Source organism: Dendrobium catenatum, unplaced genomic scaffold (genome assembly GCF_001605985.2).
Source record: "Dendrobium catenatum unplaced genomic scaffold, ASM160598v2 fragScaff_scaffold_231, whole genome shotgun sequence".
Classification (NCBI taxonomy): domain Eukaryota; kingdom Viridiplantae; phylum Streptophyta; class Magnoliopsida; order Asparagales; family Orchidaceae; genus Dendrobium; species Dendrobium catenatum.
In genome coordinates this window covers 1649579-1666930 of record NW_021318693.1, presented here as the reverse complement: position 1 = coordinate 1666930, position 17352 = coordinate 1649579, and the positions used below count along the sequence as shown (strand labels likewise).

General features: G+C 35.2%; 2 protein-coding genes across 3 annotated transcripts in view; both read right to left on the bottom strand.

Moving 5' to 3' along the window:
- Positions 1–3905: 3905 nt before the first annotated feature.
- Positions 3906–11326, bottom strand: LOC110104187 (heme oxygenase 1, chloroplastic). Of its 2 annotated transcripts, XM_020833179.2 has the most exons (5): positions 10741–11326; positions 7751–7851; positions 6528–6751; positions 4331–4438; positions 3906–4232 (listed from the first exon to the last, which is right to left on the bottom strand). In XM_020833179.2, the coding sequence occupies exons 1-5, from the start codon at positions 11070–11072 to the stop codon at positions 4140–4142; spliced, it is 858 nt and encodes a 285-aa protein (XP_020688838.1). In that variant the 5' UTR covers positions 11073–11326; the 3' UTR covers positions 3906–4139. The 2 variants fall into 2 exon arrangements, with proteins under 2 accessions (XP_020688838.1, XP_020688836.1); XM_020833177.2 differs by lacking the exon at positions 10741–11326 and having other exon boundaries at positions 3929–4232; positions 7751–8446.
- Positions 11327–14415: 3089 nt separating this feature from the next.
- LOC110104186 (WD repeat-containing protein 11-like) overlaps positions 14416–17352 on the bottom strand; it is a 90728-nt gene continuing 87791 nt past the window's right edge. The window contains exons 19-20 of the mRNA XM_028693102.1: positions 14869–14922; positions 14416–14770 (exon numbers count right to left, since the gene is read on the bottom strand). Coding sequence (XP_028548935.1) covers positions 14467–14770; positions 14869–14922 — 358 coding nt within the window. The 3' untranslated portion in view covers positions 14416–14466. The remainder of the gene's footprint in view (positions 14771–14868; positions 14923–17352) is intronic.

Below are 17352 nucleotides of genomic sequence, written 5' to 3'. Positions count from 1 at the left end.
AAATGTCATTAAATTAATCTTTTGAATTTATGCTACCTCATACTATGCGGAGACCAGATGGCAAGAACCGTTCTGATTTATTATTGTTTTTTTGCTACGTTTTTATAATTACTCAATAAAATGATAATAAATATGTATTCATAATTACATATTTATTGCCTTATTGTTGAGTATTTATAAAAGCATAATAAAAGGACAGTTAAAGTACATTAAATATTCTAATAATTGAATAATATATATATATATATATGATTATCCATTAAATATTATTTTGAGTAATGATTATCTTTATTAATGAGTATCAATTGAAGCAAAAATAACTTCTCCATTGTGAGCATGAAGTACAATTTCAATACTAAAACAAGCAAATTTTATTTTATTTTTATTCAGCCATGAAATCAAATGAGAGTTGCAAGAAAAATAAAAAAATAGTGATAGATTTACAATTTATAAGATCTCCAATCCAATTGAAATTAGTATAAACAATAAGAATAGGTTGTGATGAGTTAGAATAATGAAATCCACAATTAAGAGCAGCTAAAAAATAATAAAAAAGATGAAGTGCAACATATATTAGGTAGAGTGAGACAGAACAGGAGTTAAATTTACATACTGCATTGCATAGACAATAATAAGATTGCTAATAGTGATAAATTAGTCTCTCAACCAATTATCAGTACATGGTGTGGGATCTATCATACGTGTCCTATCAAAAAACTTGAGAAGAGCGAGGCTCTAGAACTTGAGAAGAGCGAGGCTCTAGAGGAGTGATTATTGTGTTCGGACATCGAACGCGTCCAGAGACCAATAACAACGTGCCACGTCACTTGGAGCTGGGTACCGAACTCTCGGTATCGCTCGGTATACGTCCGGATTTTCGATTTTTTGTCCGGACGTAATAACTTTTCCTGAAGGAGAGGAAGTACTTTTTTTTTTTAAGCAAAATAAAAATTTCATTCCAACAAAAATAAAGGTTACAAAGAAGCTAAAAAGCCAGTACGAAAAAGTTACAGAGATACAAAAGGATGATAGTGAGAACCATCGGGCTCAGCAACCGACATAGACTTCCAACCAATCCCAAACCAGGCCCCGGCCATCCAGTTTGGAAGGAGAAAACCAAAGGTTGCCACGAGCCATGGCTTAAGACAAGTGAGCCCACGCAACATCATTGCCCAAAAACCATAACTCGCAGCCAAGCAACCCACGACCACAGCCAACTGAGAGAGAATGTTAACCAACCAGACCATCCAAACAACACCACCAAGTACGGGCCAAGCATATGAAAACCGACAATTGATACAAATACCACCACCAAGAGTCCAAAGCACTCGACCACAATGCATCCAATCAAAAAATAAAATTAGAGCACAAGTGCAACCAAAAACAGATGCGAAGTCAGCCAAACACGAAAAGACGAAGAAGGTACCTTTACATGTCAATGAGACCAATCATTAAGAAGATTAATTTCATGCACCAATTGCAAAAGATAATAACTCGAAATGATTAGATGCTTAGGCTTCATTTGGGACAGCTTTCTTACTATTTTTTAAAGCATCTTTTTTTTTGTGCTAGAAAGCTACTTTAAGAAGGTGCTAAAAAGCTACTTTAAGTAGTAAGAAAGCTATCCCAAATGAAGCCTTATTCACTGCGTTTTAAAGTAATTTTTTATATTACAAATTTTTATACTAGAAAATTACTTTAGAAAGCAGTACGGAAGCCATCCCAAACAAAGCTTTAGATGTTTCATCTCAAAGTTGTGTTACATAGAACTTCATTTTCCAGATCTCACCATTGTGGTAGAAATTTTGAGCATCCATTTAAAAAAGAGCTATTGATGAATAGCAACAAATAATGAGTGGAGATTACACAATGTCTAGTGGGCAACAAAAGCTAAAGTTTCAGCAGTCAGCATCGTACTCTAATGTGAAGCCTTCAGCAAATTCTCAGTCATTCAAGCTATCCATTTATAGTCCACAAAAGATTTTTCAAGCAATCTTTCTAAATAAGGAGAGCAATACAATTTTTTTTTTTCAATTAGTGCAGTAAAATGAAAGCTTACAAATGAGAATATTAGAGCAAACCTGAATAATAATTTGCAAATCAGAGTAAAATATATGGACGAGCTTGCTCCATGGGATGGAAGGCGCTCTAAAAGCTTTCCAATAAAGTAGTCAATTGCATATTGCACATTTTGCTTAAAGATCATTGGTTAGCAATTACTTAAATAACATAATATGCATATCATAAAGAGGAACTGATACGCCTTGGAGATAAAAATAACAAACAAACAATGAAAACTACAGAAATATCAATATTAATGGTTGATTTTGGATTATAACTTCAATACGAAAAACAAGATTCATATGAGGAAGATTAGTTTTCCCAAACATTCTAAATGCCACTAGAAAGTCCTCACAAAGAAAAAAAAAAAAAAATCTACAGCCACTCTCAAATAAAATTCTCCATACAAAGAGTAATATAAACCTTACTACTCATAATAACAAACAATAAACAACAATCAAAACAGCCCTCAAATTTCATCCCAAATCTGCCCTCTCTAATTAGGAAACATTTCCTAATTAATCCCCTTTAAATCAACCCCAAAATCTGCCTTTTTTAATTAGGAAGCATCTCCTAATTAATTCTCTCCAAATCATAATTCAAATTAAATTACTTGCCTTAAATAATTCCCTCTTAATTGTAATTAAAATTTTCCTAAATACTTCCCTATGATTAAGAACCTTCCTAAATAGATTCCTCTTGATTAGGAAACTTCATAATTCTCTCTCAATCAAATCATTCGATCCATCAATACTCCCCTCCCAAAGTGTCACCTTATCCTCAAAGTGGAATGAAAGAAACTGTTGTTGAAGTACTAAACTAATAGCACTGTACTGAAAAATGGACTGTCACTGGGTCGAATAATCCCTGCCTCTAGCATCTCCCAAATCAATCTCAACAAACAACATAAGCTATCCTAACCCTAGGGTAAATCAACTATTTAAAGCAAACAATAAACAATAAAATAACAAAACAGCCCTCCATCAATTCCTCTCAAATCAGCACCCAAATCTGCCCGCTTCAATTAAGAAATATCTCACAATTAATCCCCTACAAATCAGCCCACAAATCTACCCTTTTTAATTAAGAAGCATCTTATAATTAATCCCCTTTAAACAAGAATTTAAATTAAATCTCTTCCCCTAAATAATTCCCTCATAAGAGTAATTAAAATTTTCCTAAATAATTCCTCTTTGATTAAGAACCTTCATAAATAACTTCCTCATGATTAGAAAACTTCCTAATTCCCTCCTAGTCAAATCGGCCGGTCCATCATTAACATAAGAGTCATAGGAAAACTTGAAAAACAGCATTGTTTTAGCTGAAATCTTATAACAAATAAGCCTTTTTCAGAATGCAAATATTTGAAATCAAGTCAAATAGAGGAAAATTAAGGGCCAGCTTACTAAAAACAGCGTATGTATCTAAAACCAAGTTTCTTAAGAAAGGATGCTCTCACACAATAAATAGCCCTTTTGCATGCAAAAATTGAAAATCCATGTATGAACAAGTTCCAATTAATAAATATATGGTAACTAAACAAAACTAGCTGCAGGCGACATTTAACTTGTTAAAAATCTTGAGATTCTCAAATTGAATCCTCCTTAAAAAGCATCTTAGCCGCAAGCATTTTCAATCAAACTAAATAAACTTGAATGAAAGTTTGCATTGTTCTGTAACATGAGCTTCAAGTTTGCGTTCCAACAAGATATGAATCCAAAATAATAGCCTTGTATTAAAGGGTTTATGTCATGATTATTAGATAAATTTTATGCTGATTGTCGACTACCTAATGTAATCCTCCATTTTTCTCATTCAGAACTTTAGACATGCCAATGACAGTATTTTCCAAAATAATAGCTTACCATTACTCATTAAATATTATTTACTTAACAATTAAAAGGCATATTAATTCTTCTAAAACATTACAGAGCAATCTCAAAAGCCCTGCAACTCATTAACATCTTTTTGGAGGATTGCATTCTGAAGTTGTAACGAGCTTTTGGACATGAACATTCCTAACAGAAATAAGATGTGCAAACATATTACATATTGGTAAACGACAAATAAAAAAGATATTATGATAATATCAAGCGAAGAATATCTCCCGAAAATTTGAAAGATTTTTCGGTCTCCTCAAGACAATGGTTCTTCTCTTCTCTAGACCAATCCTGAAAATTGGCAATTTGTGCATCTCAGTGAAAGAAAACAGTTTCAAGTGAAGTATTATGATGCAAATTAACAACAAGAGTTATGGTACAAGCCTTACATTAGCTACTTCATTGAGTTTCTCCCTTACATTCTGTAATAGCTGGCGAAGATCTCCTTCCCACTTGTAAAATTCAAGTTCTTTGCCATCCAGTATCTTCTCAGCCACCTAGAAAATGCAGAGAGATAAATCAATAGCCACTGTCAAGTAATAAATTCTCACATCCAAATTCATGAAATCGATGCGCTAACCTTCTATGGATGCTTTATCCAGAAGGTCAATACATGAGAAAAATATCAAATTTTGTAAAAAATGCCCAAGGCAATTTTTGTTATCATTTGAGATACTACAATCTTCGACTATTACAGAGAATATTTGCTCATTCCTCGATGATTTGCACAGCTAGTAAGACCAGGCTCTAATTTGCAAAGGTCAATTAGACAACATATCTAAATGCAGTTTTATTTTTGAGTTGCATCGCTGAAATCTATGGTTGTCTGCTAATGGCTCGACATTTACTAAGGTATCCGCTCAATTACTAAAGTCCCAGAACAAGTTAAATAAAACCCAAAAGATATCGAACTAATTAAGAAATATCTAATAAAAAATCAGTTCTGAAACATGAAAATTGATTCATCTAAAAGCTTAATAGATGCAAAATATCATTTTGATATAGTTTACAAAAATCCGACATACTTACAAATTTGTCTGCAGATAGATGTTAAAATGCAAATGTCTGCAAACTCAACAGTGTAAACAGCTACTGTATGAATCAAAGTCTGAAGAACTATGACATATACATGCAGACAAATTTACATGCAAGTATATCCGTCCATTATATATCAATGCAGCTACAAGCTCTACCATAAATTACCATAAATAACACATTTTTTACTGTTTGAACTCAAACTAGTCTATTAACTAAATTTTGATATCAGAAACAATTTAAAGAATTTTTGAAAATTTCATACAAAAAATTTGCACATTTATGGAAGGAAAAAAGGGGATCCCCAACAAAAATTCAGATTGATGCGGAGCATTTTAGCTTAAAATGTTCTTTAGGTTATTTTATTTAGTTTGTTACAAGTTTCTAGAATCTTGTAGGATTCTCTAGGTTTTGTCTATTTGAGTATTATATATATAGAATGTGTAAGAGGAATTGAGCATTGATGAATAAAATTATACATTAAGCCTTTGAGTTTTGTGCTTGTCATTGGATTGAGAATTCATTCTTGCAGTGCCGAGGTACTCTCGGTGCAGATATCACACCAAGAGAAACTCTTCATGTTAGGCAATGGCAGATGGAAATCCTCGCAATGCTCCCGACGACGATCGAAGTTCAGAGGCCCTCTGGAGGGAACAAACTAGAATGGCGAGACAGCTGGATGAACTCTCCGCTAACTTCAATCGACTCTCTGTTGAAGTTCGTCAAGAGTTGCAAACCAACCGGGGCCGAGGAATGGCGAACCCTACTACAAGAAGTAATTCCCAATCCAGGACAAACACAAAGCTCAAAGGCTTAAAGTAGAATTCTATTCATCAATGCTCCATTCTTCTTACACATTCCATATATATAATACTCCAATAGATAAAACCTAGAGAATACTAGAAGATTCTAAAGACATGTAACAAACTAAATAAAATAAGTTAAGGAACATTTTAAGTTAAAATGCTCCGCATCATTGATGAACAATTTGATGGATATATAATATTATAATTTCCAGGTATATATACGGATTGGAACATTTTAACTATCAGATAAAGAATTTGGATAATGATTGTGATTTGTAGTTATATATTGGTAGTTACTCATATATGCTCTATATCTGATGTGGGTACATCCCTAAGATACCCGTTTAAGAAATTTCTACACATAATTTTCATCATACCAAGCAAAATAAAGGAACCCTTAGGTAGGCCAAGTTCATTTGTTTTATGGATGTTATATGGAGCATTCTCCAACAATTTTCCATAGCCAACATATTCATGATAAAAGATTTGCGCTTCAATGATAATAACAATGAAAGATAGAAACAAACAGAATTGATATTTAATGTTTGTTTAGGATTAAGTAATTTTTTTGGCTTTAATTTGTTTTGTTTTTGTTCAACACATTTGTTATTCCAATTTCTAATTTTTTAAAAAATGATATAGCAATTTGTTCTATAAGTTAAAATAAAAACACATTTGTTGTGCCTACGCAAACCTCAAAACAAAACAAACTTTAACCATAGAAAAGGGCAAAAGCCAAAAATACCTTTTTACCAATCATACGACCACCAGCAGTATGAGCAAAATAGATGTTGTAAAAATGACAAATGAATGCCTGAGGATCCTTTACAGATAGCTCTTTCAATAACTGAGAATAAGTCAGTCCAGGAGTTGAAGGATCTGGAATTGCATGCCCTTGCTCCTTGAACCACTCTAAATCCTTGGTTAACTTTTCTGATCTTTCTAGACCTGTGCTCCTGAACTCAGCATCTGCAATGAAGATAAAGCTCTTCTTCAAAAGGAATCAACTGAAAATGCATGAAACGCACATTAATGATAATTCCATCACCTCACCCACACCCTCCAAAAGGAAAAAAGGAATAAAAAAAAAAGGTACCATGTCCATATCCATCGAAAAGAGAAAAAAAACCTGAACACTTCAGGACTTCTCTATTGATCGTATGCATACAGATATGTTGTAAAGCAATCATTCCACGTAGAAACCAAAAATTTAACTTCCACAAAAAATGGATGCCAACTTAAGTTTCGTTTGGGATAGCTTTTTTACTGTTTTCTAAAATAATTTTTTAGTTAAAAATGTTTACACTAAAAAGTTATTTTATAAAGCAATAAGAAAGCTGTCTAAGCCTTAGTTAATAAATATCATATGAAAGTTATTTGAAGTCCTTAGGATATAATCACGCACCTACACCAAATTTGTGATACTGTACTAAAAATTTTCCCCAAAAAAAAAAAATACAGTACTTTATGCAACACAGGTTCACACATTGTATTTTCTATCCATGACATCTTGATATCCCACAACCACCAACCAACAAAACTTTCTTTCACTTAAAAAAAGGATTAAATGTTTCTTTCACATCATCTTATGATTGAAGTGGACATAATACTGCAATGCAAACTATGAACACAAATAAGGCGAACAAATCAAAACAAAAAAGTTCCATAATTTACAAAAATAAATAAATTCAACGATTTTGGAACTCATCATAACAAAAAATTTGGGCAGGAAGTACTAGTTTTCAGGATCCTCTCTTTTCTTGATCTAACAGACAAAAAAGATCTGCAAATCTTAAGTAGAATAGAACACTATGCTATATCACAAGCATGCTCACTCATATACTATTCCTCCCATAGGAATAAAAGAATATACCAAAACACCCAACAGGAACATAAGCTAACACAGCAAGTAAAAGCGAGCAAGAAAAATCTCAAATCAGTGAGCATTACTCAAGCAAAATGACTTACACCAAGGACAAGCAGCCTCAGAAACGATGGACTCCAGAGTATCATACACTACCTTGCTGTCCACCAAGAAACGAAGATACCCTTCCACTGTCGGCTCCCATCTCGCCACTGGCTTCCCCTCCGGCTCCTTCTCACCTTCCTTAGCCTGGTCCCTAGTGTGCAGCTTCATCGCCACAGCTCTCATCTCCTCCACAAACCCCTTCACCTCATCCCCAGAACGCCGTTTGCTCGGCATCTCCGTTGCCGTCGCCTTCACAACTCCAGCGTTCCTCAGCCTGGCGCCGTTCATCCTCCGACGAGCACCGTGCCCCGTGGACAGCCTAGAACGCGGAACCAACACTTGAACAGCAGGAGTCTTGAAGAGGAGAGAGAGCGACGGGGTTCGAGTGTTTGAAAAGGATTGGGTTTGCGATATCGGCATTTGACAAGCCATTTAAAGGCGTGATCTTTGGGGTTGCTGAAGGAATGGAGATTGATTTTGATTCCGGACAAGTGCGGAAGAAGCTTCAATTGGGATAAAAAAAAAGCAGGAGAGGTAGAATTGGGTGGACTGCGGGGAATCGATTTCGTTCCGTAGACGTAAGGGGAATAGAGAGATGAAGTGAGGGTTTTAGAACCGGATCAACGGATGCTGAACAGATTGCTTCAGCGAAGGGAGAGGGTGAGTAAAAGAAGGCACCGCACCCCCACGCCTGAGGGCAAATTATTGCATCCTGACAAATAGATGCGTTCGGTCTCTCTCTGTCTACAGTAACCTGTGCGGTCTCTCTCTTTATAGTAATCTGTGCTTTACTGTAGCAGTGCTATAATAAAACGCAGGTTACTGTAGAACCGAACGTATCTCTGCGTTCGATCACCTGACTCAATAATTTGCCCACGCTGAGTCTGCTTTTATTCATTAATTATTTCATGTCGATAGAATTTGCGTCCAAATGGATATTCTTTTATCATATGATGCCCAACCCAACAACTGCGTTAGGTTTTTTTTTTATTATAGCGATTTTTTATATAAAATTTTTTAAGAACAGTGGAAAAGAAGTGGACAAAGGCTTTTCAAAATAAAGCCCACCTAAGTTTCTTTAAGGATATTTTTTATTATTTGACATTTCAGACCTTAATTACAGTTTTATTTAACTATTATTTTTTATTACTTTAAAAATTTTTATTGTAGAAAATTATTTTTTATAATAGTTTTTTTTCTATAACAATTTTACAATCTATTTTATAAAAAATTGTAGTTATTTCAAATGTATTATAAATTTTCTAAAAGTTAAAAAATCATGATAAAATTCGTGATAGTATGGGTCTCATTGCCCTTTGAGCTAAACTTAACTTGGGTTGGAGAGTTAAACTCAACAATCGATGTCGACGATTGACACAAACAAAAATATAGTCCAACCACCATCATCCAAATATTGTTGTTTAATTATAACTTTCTAATCACCATTGCTTAATAACATTCTCCTGATCACTATCGCCTAATTATCAAACTTACTTTTTATCTTCCGTCAAATTCTTTGCCAATAATTTTAATACTAGCCAATCTCATCATCTATCACTGTCAGCAATATTTACTCAAAGTATTATCTATATAGCTGATGAATGTTGTCAATGCACGCATTGCCTATAAGGCCAATGCAAGCTGTTGATGCATGTTATCAACACCAAAGCTCGGGCTCGTTGAATTTTTGGTTGTCATTACTTAACAACGATGCATGCTATCATTAATAAGGTCGATCATGACAACACCAACTCCGTCATTTGATGTCAACATCAAGATTTATATTAGACTTTTTTATCTGATTTCCTCTTTGCAAAATAGGATGATCAAATATATCGTAAAACGATCTCTGGAAGACAATTGTAATGCCTCTAAGAGCATCCAACTTCAACCTGGAAGTCCATCATTCACAGTTAATGTCTACCATACTGTGTCAACGCCTTCTCCATTTATGATAAAGACATCAATTTCAACCTACAACATAAACAAGTGGATCATTTCATGGTGGAAGATCCGTCCCCCTCATATGTGTACTTAATTTTTGTACAAAACTAAAATATTTAAATATTTGATTGAATTGCTTGCCATGAATTTCTTGCACTTTGATGCGATTTGAACACTAAAGTGGTACATAGAAAATTTTGGGTATGCATATAAACAATACACCACCCTATAAGAGAAATTAAAATTTTTTTTCCATGGCCCATAGTTGAGAATCTCATGATTTTCCAAGCATCAACAATGATAGATTTATTGAAAGGATTTGAGATTTGATGGTCGGATGAGAAAGTGATTTTTAATTCGTAAATTTAAGTCATCAGTATTATAATTTATGATCAATTGTCTCATTTGTTGCATCGTAAATCTTTATCTAATGGGCAAATTTTCAATCTTATGTTGATGAAATATAAATCCCAACTTTTTTATAAAATAATTATCTCAAATCTTAAATTAAAATATTCAAATTTCTTAAAATTCAATATAGAATAATTTAGAGTAGTTTTTCATAACACTCATTTAAGATAATTTTTTAAGAAAATATTTATTGACATATTTAAAATTTTATTAATAAAAGCAGACCAAAATCAAGAAAGACATGAGACAAAGAGGGGGAAGAGGGGCAATGAGGTTTCTCCTAAAGTGCAAGAAATACAAAAACTGATGTGACATTAAATGTCTCTTCCTCTGATCTCCTGTTACATCATAAATTTGGATCTAGATAGTACACTTTGAAATTATTACTTGATTGCTTCAACAACCATCATACATTCTAAGGGGTTAATATGTAGCCACATACTCATGGAGGCTTGATTGTTGAGCGGGTGGTAATCTCGTTCTGGGTTCGAATTTTCTCTACTGCAGCCTCCCCTCTTCAATGGAGCAAGGCAAATATGAGCCCGATGTCAGTGAGTGGCCTCGTTATGTTCCGCCGAGGAATTAATTACGCCGTCAAATGCTTCTTTTAAAATGTTAGCGGGTAAATTCCCATTTCGCCACTGGCTTCCCCTCCGGCTCCTTCTCCCCCTCCTTAGCCTGGTCCCTAGTGTGCAGCTTCATCGCCACAGCTCTCATCTCATCCACAAACCCCTTCACCTCATCCCCAGAACGCCGTTTGCTCGGCATCTCCGTTGCCGTCGCCTTCACAACTCCAGCGTTCCTCAGCCTGGCGCCGTTCATCCTCCGACGAGCACCGTGCCCCGTGGACAGCCTAGATCGCGGAACCAACACTTGAACAGCAGGAGTCTTGAAGAGGAGAGAGAGCGACGGGGTTCGAGTGTTTGAAAAGGATTGGGTTTGCGATATCGGCATTTGACAAGCCATTTAAAGGCGTGATCTTTGGGGTTGCTGAAGGAATGGAGATTGATTTTGATTCCGGACAAGTGCGGAAGAAGCTTCAATTGGGATTAAAAAAAAAGCAGGAGAGGTAGAATTGGGTGGACTGCGGGGAATCGATTTCGTTCCGTAGACGTAAGGGGAATAGAGAGATGAAGTGAGGGTTTTAGAACCGGATCAACGGATGCTGAACAGATTGCTTCAGCGAAGGGAGAGGGCGAGTACAAGAAGGCACCGCACCCCCACGGTGAGTCTGCTTTTATTCATTAATTATTTCATGTCGATAGAATTTGCGGGGAATCGATTTCGTTCCGTAGACGTAAGGGGAATAGAGAGATGAAGTGAGGGTTTTAGAACCGGATCAACGGATGCTGAACAGATTGCTTCAGCGAAGGGAGAGGGCGAGTACAAGAAGGCACCGCACCCCCACGGTGAGTCTGCTTTTATTCATTAATTATTTCATGTCGATAGAATTTGCGTCCAAATGGATATTCTTTTATCATGCTGATGCCCAACCCAACAACTGCGTTAGGTTATTTTTTATAGCGATTTTTTATATGAAAATTTTTAAGAACAGTGGAAAAGAAGTGGACAAAGGCTTTTCAAAATAAAGCCTACCTAAGTTTCTTTTAGAGATATTTTTTATTATTTGACATTTCAGATCTTAATTACAGTTTTATTTAACTATTATTTTTTATTACTTTAAAAAATTTTATGCTAGAAAATTATTTTTTATAATAGTTTTTTTTCTATAACAATTTTACAATCTATTTTATAAACAATTGTAGTTATTTCAAATGTATTATAAATTTTCTAAAAGTTAAAAAATCATGATAAAATTCATGATAGTATGGGTCTCATTGCCCTTTGAGCTAAACTTAACTTGGGTTGGAGAGTTAAACTCAACAATCGATGTTGATGATTGACGCAGACAAAAATATAGTCTAACCACCATCATCCAAATATTGTTGTTTAATTATAACTTTCTAATCACCATTGCTTAATAACATTCTTTTGACCACTATTGCGTAATTATCAAACTTAACTTTTATCTTCCGTCGAATTGTTTGCCAGTAATATTTGATGCATGCTAGCATCTAAAATCCAATGCACACAATTGATACTAATCCTAACACTAGCCAATCTCGTCATCTATCACTGTCAGCAATATTTACACACATTATTATCTATATATATAGCTGATGAATGTTGTCAATGCACGCATTGCCTATAAGGCTAATGCAAGTTGTTGATGCATGTTGTCAACACCAAAGCTCGGGCTCGTTGAATTTTTGGTTGTCATCACTCAACAACGATGCATGCTATCATTAATAAGGTCGATCATGACAACACCAACTCCATCGTTTGATGTCAACATCTAGATTTATGTTAGACTTTTTTATCTGATTTCCTCTTTGCAAAATAGGATGATCAACGATCTCTGGAAGACAATTGTAATGCCTCTAAGAGCATCCAACTTCAACCTGGAAGTCCATCATTCATAGTTAATGTCTACCATACTGTGTCAACGCCATCTCCATTTATGATGAAGGCATCAATTGCGAACTACATCATAAACAAGTGGATCATTTCATGATGGAAGATCCGTCCCCCTCATACGTGTACTTAATTTTTGTACAAAACTAAAATATTTAAATATTTGATTGAATTGATTGCCATGAATATCTTGCACTTTGATGCGATTTGAACACTAAAGTGGTACATAGAAAATTTTGGGTATGCATATAAACAATACACCACCCCATAGTTGAGAATCTCATGATTTTCCAAGCATCAACAATGATAGATTTATTGAAAGGATTTGAGATTTGATGGTCGGATGAGAAAGTGATTTTTAATTCGTAAATTTAAGTCATCAGTATTATAATTTATGATCAATTGTCTCATTTGTTGCATCATAAATCTTTATCTAATGGGCAATTTTTCAATCTTATATTGATGAAATATAAATCCCAACTTTTTTTATAAAATAATTAACTCAAATCTTAAATTAAAATATTCAAATTTCTTAAAATTCAATATAGAATAATTTAGAGTAGTTTTTTCATAACACTCATTTAAGATATTTTCTTAAGAAAATATTTATAGACATTTTTAAAATTTTATTAATAAAAATAGACCAAAATCAAGAAAGAAATGAGACAGAGGAAAGAGGGGCAATGAGGTTTCTCCTAAAGTGCAAGAAATACAAAAAACTGATGTGACATTAAATGTCTCTTCCTCTGATCTCCTGTTACATCATAAATTTGGATCTAGATAGTACACTTTGAAATTATTACTTGATTGCTTCAACAACCATCATACATTCTAAGGGGTTAATATGTAGCCACATACTCATGGAGGCTTGATTGTTGAGCGGGTGGTAATCTCGTTCTGGGTTCGAATTTTCTCTACTGCAGCCTCCCCTCTTCAATGGAGCAAGGCAAATATGAGCCCGATGTCAGTGAGTGGCCTCGTTATGTTCCGCCGAGGAATTAATTACGCCGTCAAATGCTTCTTTTAAAATGTTAGCGGGTAAATACTCCGTTCCAAAACAAAAAAAAAAAGATGCTAGATGTATTTAAGTGTTGAAATTAAAATTTAACTTCAAATGTAATTTAAAAGAGAAAAACTAGCACAACATATAGCAAATTTTTTGCCACATTTGCTATGAACTCCTATAGAACACAATTAATTTGTGCTCAGAAAATTGACTAATGAACTTTGAATGAAACTTGATACCATCAATGGGCAAGAAAATCAAATAATCTAAATAGTCCAAGATTAATTTGCTTGGTATGAATTAAAATTTTATATCAGTCAACTCAGATGAAACCATTATGAACATGTTCATATAATTCTCCAATATTGCTAATAATTTAGTTTTTCTTCACAAATACTTTCAAATGAGAAGGCCATACATAAATATTAAGATTACCCAAGGAGCTAGCTTAATCAACTCACATTCATGGGCTTAGAGCAGCTTCTCTAATTTCCATTAGCCAACGCAAGTAGTCTGAAAAGTTACTATGCAGAGCTTGCCTCAGGCATATCTGCAATCTTTCAAAGCTTCAGAATCCAACCAGATTATTTACCAATGAATATTCAATAATCTGGAGCACAATTATATCACAAAAAGAATGAAATATACTTATGTCCTGAGAGCCTTAAAAGAATAAACGAAATACTATCAATGCTGCATGGAACGTGAAGCTCTATTTGTCAGGCTATCAGTTAAGAATATAGTTCTGTCCAGGCTTAACGGAGCTGAACCAAGCCAGATAGCCTTGAGTTCTGTTGACAAGGAATTTAGTTATCTTTCCAATAACTTTCCAATAAGGTGCTTCAGGGGGATGAACTAGCCTTAAATGTTCGCCGAAATTCAGTCGAAGAGCGGCACAGAGTCCATGCAAAGATGGACCAGTTTCCGTTGATACTCGCCATAAAACTCGCTAACGGCAAACACATCATCATCGTCGATATTCTTGCTGGGTAAAATGAACTTTATTTTACTATCAACTATACCATCTGATGGATCATGGGAAGATTCTGATTCAGAGCGCATTTGTGCGTATATCTCATGGCAAGCAACCAAGAACATGGCAGCTGTGTCTGGAAGCTTTGCATCACGGAGTGCTGCGAATGCTTCTTGCAATGCTCCTGCAGCAACATAGAGAACCAAAGCTCTGCAGGTTTGGAATTTGATTTGTTAGCCGAACTACAGAGAATTTGTATGACTTCTTTATTTATTCCGGGAAAGGAAATTAATAAAAATGTAGGTCACCTCCATATGTTATGTTCATTATGGAGAACATTGTCAGCCCATCTAAGCAACACCCTGAAAAGTGGTAAGAACAATTTAGTTTATTTGATGAAGAGTATCTCTGTAGCATTTAAAATCAAGGTTTTGAAAACCGGACCGGACAACGAACCGGAACAAGGAGGGGTTCACGGTTCGACCGGTTCAACCGGTCTAACCGGGGTCGAACCGGATGACGTAATAAATAATAAGTATTATTTAAATTTAATACAATTAACATAAAAATAATGTTATCATTCAAAGTATGAGATAAAAAATTAAATTAAAAAAATTATGAAACATAAAAACTTATATAATTAAGTAAAATAATTATTTTAAAATCTTACATAAAAGCAAAAAGAAAATTAAATCTCATAATTATAAGAATTTACACTCATAAAAATATGATAATTTTAAATTTGAATATTTTTCAAATTTTAAATTTAATTTATATCCTTGCACCAAGGAGCACATGGGGAGGTCATGTGAAGATGTGGCATGATGCTTTGAGTACAAAAGTGCTTATTATATAAAGTGTATTTAACTTTAATTAAATGTTTTTAATATATATTAATTTATTTATTTAAAAAAATACTTAAAATTTGTGAGATTTGAACCGGCCGGTTCAAAAATAACCGGACCGGTTCACCGGTTCGCGGTTGAACCGGCCGGTTTTGACCGGTTCAGTCCGGTTCTTTGCAGAAGCGGTTTTAGGGCTGAACCAGATCGGCCTTGTGACCGGTTCACGGTTGAACCGGTCGAACCGGCCGGTCCGGTCCGATTTTTAAAGCACTGTTTAAAACCATGCAGGAGCAAATTAATGATTCTTCAAATACTGTAAAAAATGTAAAAAAGTGGGAAAATCTATAACCATGATAAATGAACAACCTCACCTCATCAAGTTAATTGACAAAGAGAAACTGTCGAAATGAGCTCTAGTGGAAGATAAGATTAGAGAGAGTCGGCTTAGATTGTTTGATCACATAACACAGCGGCCTTTCGATGACTCGGTTAGAAAAAGTTGATGTATTAGATTTGACTTATGTTAAGAAAGATAGAGGTTGATCTAAAAAAAATTGGTTAAAAAAAAAATAGAAATGATAATTCTTTATTTGGTTTAAATGATAACAGAATGCAGTGGAGAAAAAGGATTCATGTACCCAACCCCACAGTGAGATAAAGGCTAGATATTATTGTTGTTGTTGTAGCATCTTGATAAATTTTGTACGAAGAGAGAAAGTTAAGTTTCTGATAAGTTATGAACCAAACATCAAAAGAATAGTGCAGTGTTGCAACATCTTCCCATTCCAAAGTGGACATAAGAAGAGATTGCTTATGGATTTTACAATAAGTTTATGCAAATCTGTAAAGGGTCATGATGCAATATTGGTGGTAATAGGGAGACCGTGAAAATAGTTCATTCTCTACCCATCAACCATACTTGATGGATAAGCTGGCAAAGGTTTATATAGACAAAATTAATTTATTAACAAAGCTGGAGGATCAGAAAAAAAAGAGAGGGGAGCCAGAGGTAACAGTTCAGGTAACTCTTACAGGATGACTATCACTCTCTTAGCACCCAAGAGGCTTGTATCGGGCAACATTCGTGAGACCCCAAGGGAGAAGCCAGTAGGAGGAAGTAGGGTGAACTTGAAGAGACTGACAGAGAGGGAGATGAAGGAGAAGAGGGTGTAGGGGCTACGCTTCAGATGTGATGAGAAGTATACTTCAGGGCATAATGCAATGATCGAACTCTTCAGGTTCTCACCGTCTATGATGACGAGGAAACTGAGGGAGGTGAGAGTGAGATAGGGGGAGAGGAGGACAAGCTGCATCTTGATGTGGCAGAGGTCTCCTTGAACTCAGTGGTAAGATTCACTCCGAGTCATACCATGAAGGTGAAGGGAGAAATAGTAAACATAGAGGTGGTGGTGTTGATTAACATTGAGACTACCCACAATTTCATCTCCAACCAGGTTGTGGACCAATTGGGGGTGACATTGGTGGATACATGGTGTTATGGAGTGATGATGGGAACAAGGAATGTGGAGACGGGCCAGAGGGTATGTAGGGGAGTAGTGTTGACCAAACAAGGGGCTCAGGTGATGGATGATTTTTTCTTATTGGAGTTAAGGAGAACTGATATCATCCTGGGGATGAAGTGGCTGCAGACGACACCAAGGTCAACTGGGGAGTATTGACGATAGAGTTCGTAGTGGAAGAGAGAAGATAGTGATCAGGGGAGATACAGGGATCTCCAAGGACATAGTATCACTTAAAATCATGATGAGGACCATGCAGGAGGTGGGAGAAGGCTACCTGGTGGAGCTACATAGGCTGGAGGTGGTTAGATTAGAGGAGGGTGGGGACATTTCTCTTTTAGTGCAGCCATTGATTCAACAGTTCAGTGAGATTTTTCAGCCACCTTAGGGATTGACACCACTAAGGGAGTAGGAGCATGCTATCACC

Excerpts from the sequence above, each read along its gene's own strand:
- LOC110104187 (XM_020833179.2), bottom strand. The coding sequence starts at position 11,072 with ATGGCTTGTCAAATGCCGATATCGCAAACCCAATCCTTTTCAAACACT. Across the intron at positions 7,852-10,740 it reads GAGGGGAAGCCAGTGGCGAA|ATGGGAGCCGACAGTGGAAG; the intron begins ATGGGAATTTAC and ends GCCAGTGGCGAG. Across the intron at positions 4,233-4,330 it reads AACTCAATGAAGTAGCTAAT|GATTGGTCTAGAGAAGAGAA; the intron begins GTAAGGCTTGTA and ends GCCAATTTTCAG.